This window comes from Vombatus ursinus, unplaced genomic scaffold (genome assembly GCF_900497805.2).
Source record: "Vombatus ursinus unplaced genomic scaffold, bare-nosed wombat genome assembly UNPS02014777.1, whole genome shotgun sequence".
In the NCBI taxonomy this organism is placed as follows: domain Eukaryota; kingdom Metazoa; phylum Chordata; class Mammalia; order Diprotodontia; family Vombatidae; genus Vombatus; species Vombatus ursinus.
This window is the reverse complement of record NW_020954555.1, coordinates 3,027,762-3,031,191: the sequence shown is the minus strand read 5'-3', so window position 1 is coordinate 3,031,191 and position 3,430 is coordinate 3,027,762. Positions and strand designations below refer to the sequence as shown.

Genomic DNA, 3,430 nt, shown 5'->3' with positions numbered 1-3,430 from the left:
GTGCTATTATTATCCCCATTTTATAGTTGAGGAAACTGAGGATGGTAGAGGTAAAGTGACTTAGGATTAGGCAGCCAGATCTGAACTAAACTCTATCTGACTTCAGGCCTACTGTCCCACCTGGATGCCTCTAGTACAAGCAGGGTGTTGCAGGAATCTAACAGAAACACTGACTTTACTAATAGCCACTTCAAGAGAATCTCACAGATCATCTCATTAAACCTGTACCTGACCACAAATCCTGTCTGCAACATTTCTGACTCAGCATTGCCCTAAAGAGTCAAGTCAAGAGTCAAGCATCTTATTTCCTGAATGAGCAAATAAATGAATGGATAGATGAATGAATGAATGAATGTGTTAATTAAGCTCTGATCATTTTCAAGGTACTGGTCCAAGCTCTGGGCATGCAAATACAAAAGTAATTCGGCCCCTGCTCTCAAGAAGCTCACATTCTAGCAGGGAAGACCAATGAAGAAAAACACTGAGTTTTCCGTCTTACTGAGATATACTGAGAGATAATGTAGCAGTACCTTTGGACGCAGCTAGTGACTGTCAGAAGCTGTATTTGAACTTGGGTCTTCCTGACTCCAGGCCCAAGGTTCTATCCATTGAGCCTTCTAGATGGTTCCAGTGAGTCAATTGGGGGCCATGTCCAGTAGTCCTCATCTATACGTCCCCACTGGACCCAGATGGCTCCAGAGGAGAAACTGAGGCTGTTAACTTTGCACAGCTCTCCCTCACTTAAATCCAATTCACTAGCAAGTCATGGCATCACCTGCCTGATGTCATGGTCCTCTTCAAGAACAAAGGACAAACAACCATCACCACCACCATCACTCTGGAGAAATCCCAACCCGGGATTCTAGGATGTTAGGGCTAGAAGGGACTTAACAGGTCACCCACCAAAATCCCTTGATTTTACAGATGGTGAGTCTGAGCAGGACGTAGTTTAAGCAGCTTGCCAAGGGTCACTCAGTGACCACAGCTAGGTGCACAGAAAACAGTCACCCAACAGATCACTGTTGTTTCTGTTCTTTATGTCCCTCAGGGCTCCAGATCCGGAGAAAATCTCTTCTCACACTCTCAACCTCTTGCCCAATTAGTGCCCAAATTTAGCAAATTCTTCTTCCTCCACCCTTACTCTCCACACCCACAGCCATGACCACCAGTCCTTTAACTCCTCAATTCTCTCCCAGGCCATCTCCCCTGCACTAGACACTCTCTCCTCTTCTCCCCATCTTGACTCCTTGGGGAACCAGTTCAACTCTACACTGTCCTCCTCTCTTGAACCCCTTATCATATTGCACCCCACCCCCTGGCCAAAATGGCTCAACATAAGTAAAAATTTGCTATGAGAACCTCACGATGGGACTGACCCCAATCCAGAAAGTTTTGAGGGACACTGTCTTCTGAGGAAGGCTCAGTACCCCCTTCTACTGAGAGCTGCTCTGCTCAGGAGGCAAGGAAGCCAGGGTCCTCCTCTCTACTGAACTAAGAAACAGAGGCAATGGTGGATACCACAGGTGAGTGATATATATACCCACGAAGCAGAGGTGCTGCGCCAGGTCTGGGTGGTCACACTTACTCTGAAAATACACCCCGGAGCATATCTTCAGGATCCGGGGCAGGGAGGCTGGGTCCAATGAGCAGATGTAGTCCTGGAGAGCCACGGGCTTCATGGTCCTCGGCCTCTGTGGTCGCACTATCAGTTAGCCACTCTTCTAGCTGAGTTTTCTGGAGGGTACCTCCTGTACCTGCTTCTCCTTCCTGCTTCAACCACACTAGATTGCTACGGTCCCAGCCCTAGAGAAGGCGTATACTGGGAGGGGCCTGGCTTAATTTAGAGGGACCTCTTTCAGTCCCTTCACACCCACACCCACATCTTCCTTCCCCTAGCATGATCGCCAGCCCTTTGCCTAAGCCCTGTGAGTCATCATAAACAGCTTTTTTCAGGGATTAGGGAAACATTCAGAGGTACCCTAACCACATAGAGAAACATCGCCTTTACCTTGGGAGCCAGAGAAACACTGTCTATAGCCCTTAATAAAAGGATTTGTTAAAGTCAAAGGGCCCCACTTGAGGACCTAGAGGGCCACATGTGGCCTTGAGGCTGCTGGTTACTCACCCCTGGTCTACACCCTTGGGAAACACTAAGTCTGATGGAAGTCTCTCAGGAGTTCCCCATATGATGGGGGAAAACAATTCCCCTACCTCAGAGACCTTTAATCCCGAAGGAAGAGATGGTCTACACTTAAAGGAGGAGGGACTACACTTGTGATCTCAGATGGCAGGACGAGGACTACAAGGCAGGAAATACAAGTAACACATTCAGCTCTAAAAGAATTAATGAATATGTTTATTAAGCTCTGACCATTTGCAAGGCACTGGGCCAAGTGCTGGGCATACTAACAGGAAAGTAATGCAGCTCCTGCTCTCAGGAGATTCACATTCAGGGGCAGCTAGGTGGCGCAGTGGATAGAGCACTGGCCCTGAAGTCAAGAGGACCTGAATTCAAATCTGACCTCAGACCAAACACTTGACACTTACTAGCTGGGCAAGTCACTTAACCCCAATTGCCCCTCCCAAAAAAAAAAAGAAAAGAAAAGAAACTCACATTCTAGAATATTATTGTGCCTTAAGAAATGATGAGTGGGATGATTTCTTAAAAACCTGAAAAGACTTACATGAACTGACGCCGAGTGAAGTGAGCAGAACCAGGAGACCATTGTACCCAGTAACAGCAAAGCTGCATGATGAACAATCGTGAATGACTTAGCTATTCTGAGCAATACAGTGATCCAAGACAATCCCAAAGGACTCATGTTGAAAAATGCTAACTGCCTCCAGAGAAAGAACAATGTTGTTAGAATACAGACAGAAGCATACTACTTTTCACCTTTTTTTTTGTTTGAGTTTTCTTGTATCAAACGAATAATACAGAAGTGTTTTACATGACTGCACATTTCAGACTGCTTACTGTCTCAGGGAAGGGGAGGGATGGAATGAGGAACTCAAAACTAAAAAAAAATGAATGTTAAAAATTGTTTTTACATGTAATTGAGGAAAAATAAAAATTTTTTTTTAAAAAAAACTCATGTTCTGATGAGGGAGACCACATTATTTATTTAATTTTTTTGTTTATTTTTAGTTTTCAACATTTACTTCCATAAGATTTTGAGTTCCAAATTTTCTCCCCATCTCATCCCTCCCCCCCACCCCAAGATGGCATGCATTCTGAATACCCCTTCTCCTAATCTACCCTCCCTTCTATCTCTCCCCACCTTTCTCTTATCCCTTTCCCCTTCAATTTTCCTATGGGGCAGGATAGATTTCTATACCCCATTTCCTGGAGGGAGACCACATTAAAAACAAAAATAAAAAACCACTCAGTTTCCAGTCTTAGTGAGATATACTGAGAGATACTGTCTCT

At 45.0% G+C, this 3,430-nt stretch overlaps 1 protein-coding gene across 1 annotated transcript in view; it reads right to left on the bottom strand.

The window, feature by feature from the left end:
- The window catches only part of LOC114045079 (protein THEMIS2-like), a 34,200-nt gene extending 32,381 nt beyond the window's left edge, over positions 1 to 1,819 (bottom strand). Inside the window, exon 1 of the mRNA XM_027864917.1 lies at positions 1,586 to 1,819. Coding sequence (XP_027720718.1) covers positions 1,586 to 1,679 — 94 coding nt within the window. The 5' untranslated portion in view covers positions 1,680 to 1,819. The remainder of the gene's footprint in view (positions 1 to 1,585) is intronic.
- Positions 1,820 to 3,430: the final 1,611 nt, after the last annotated feature.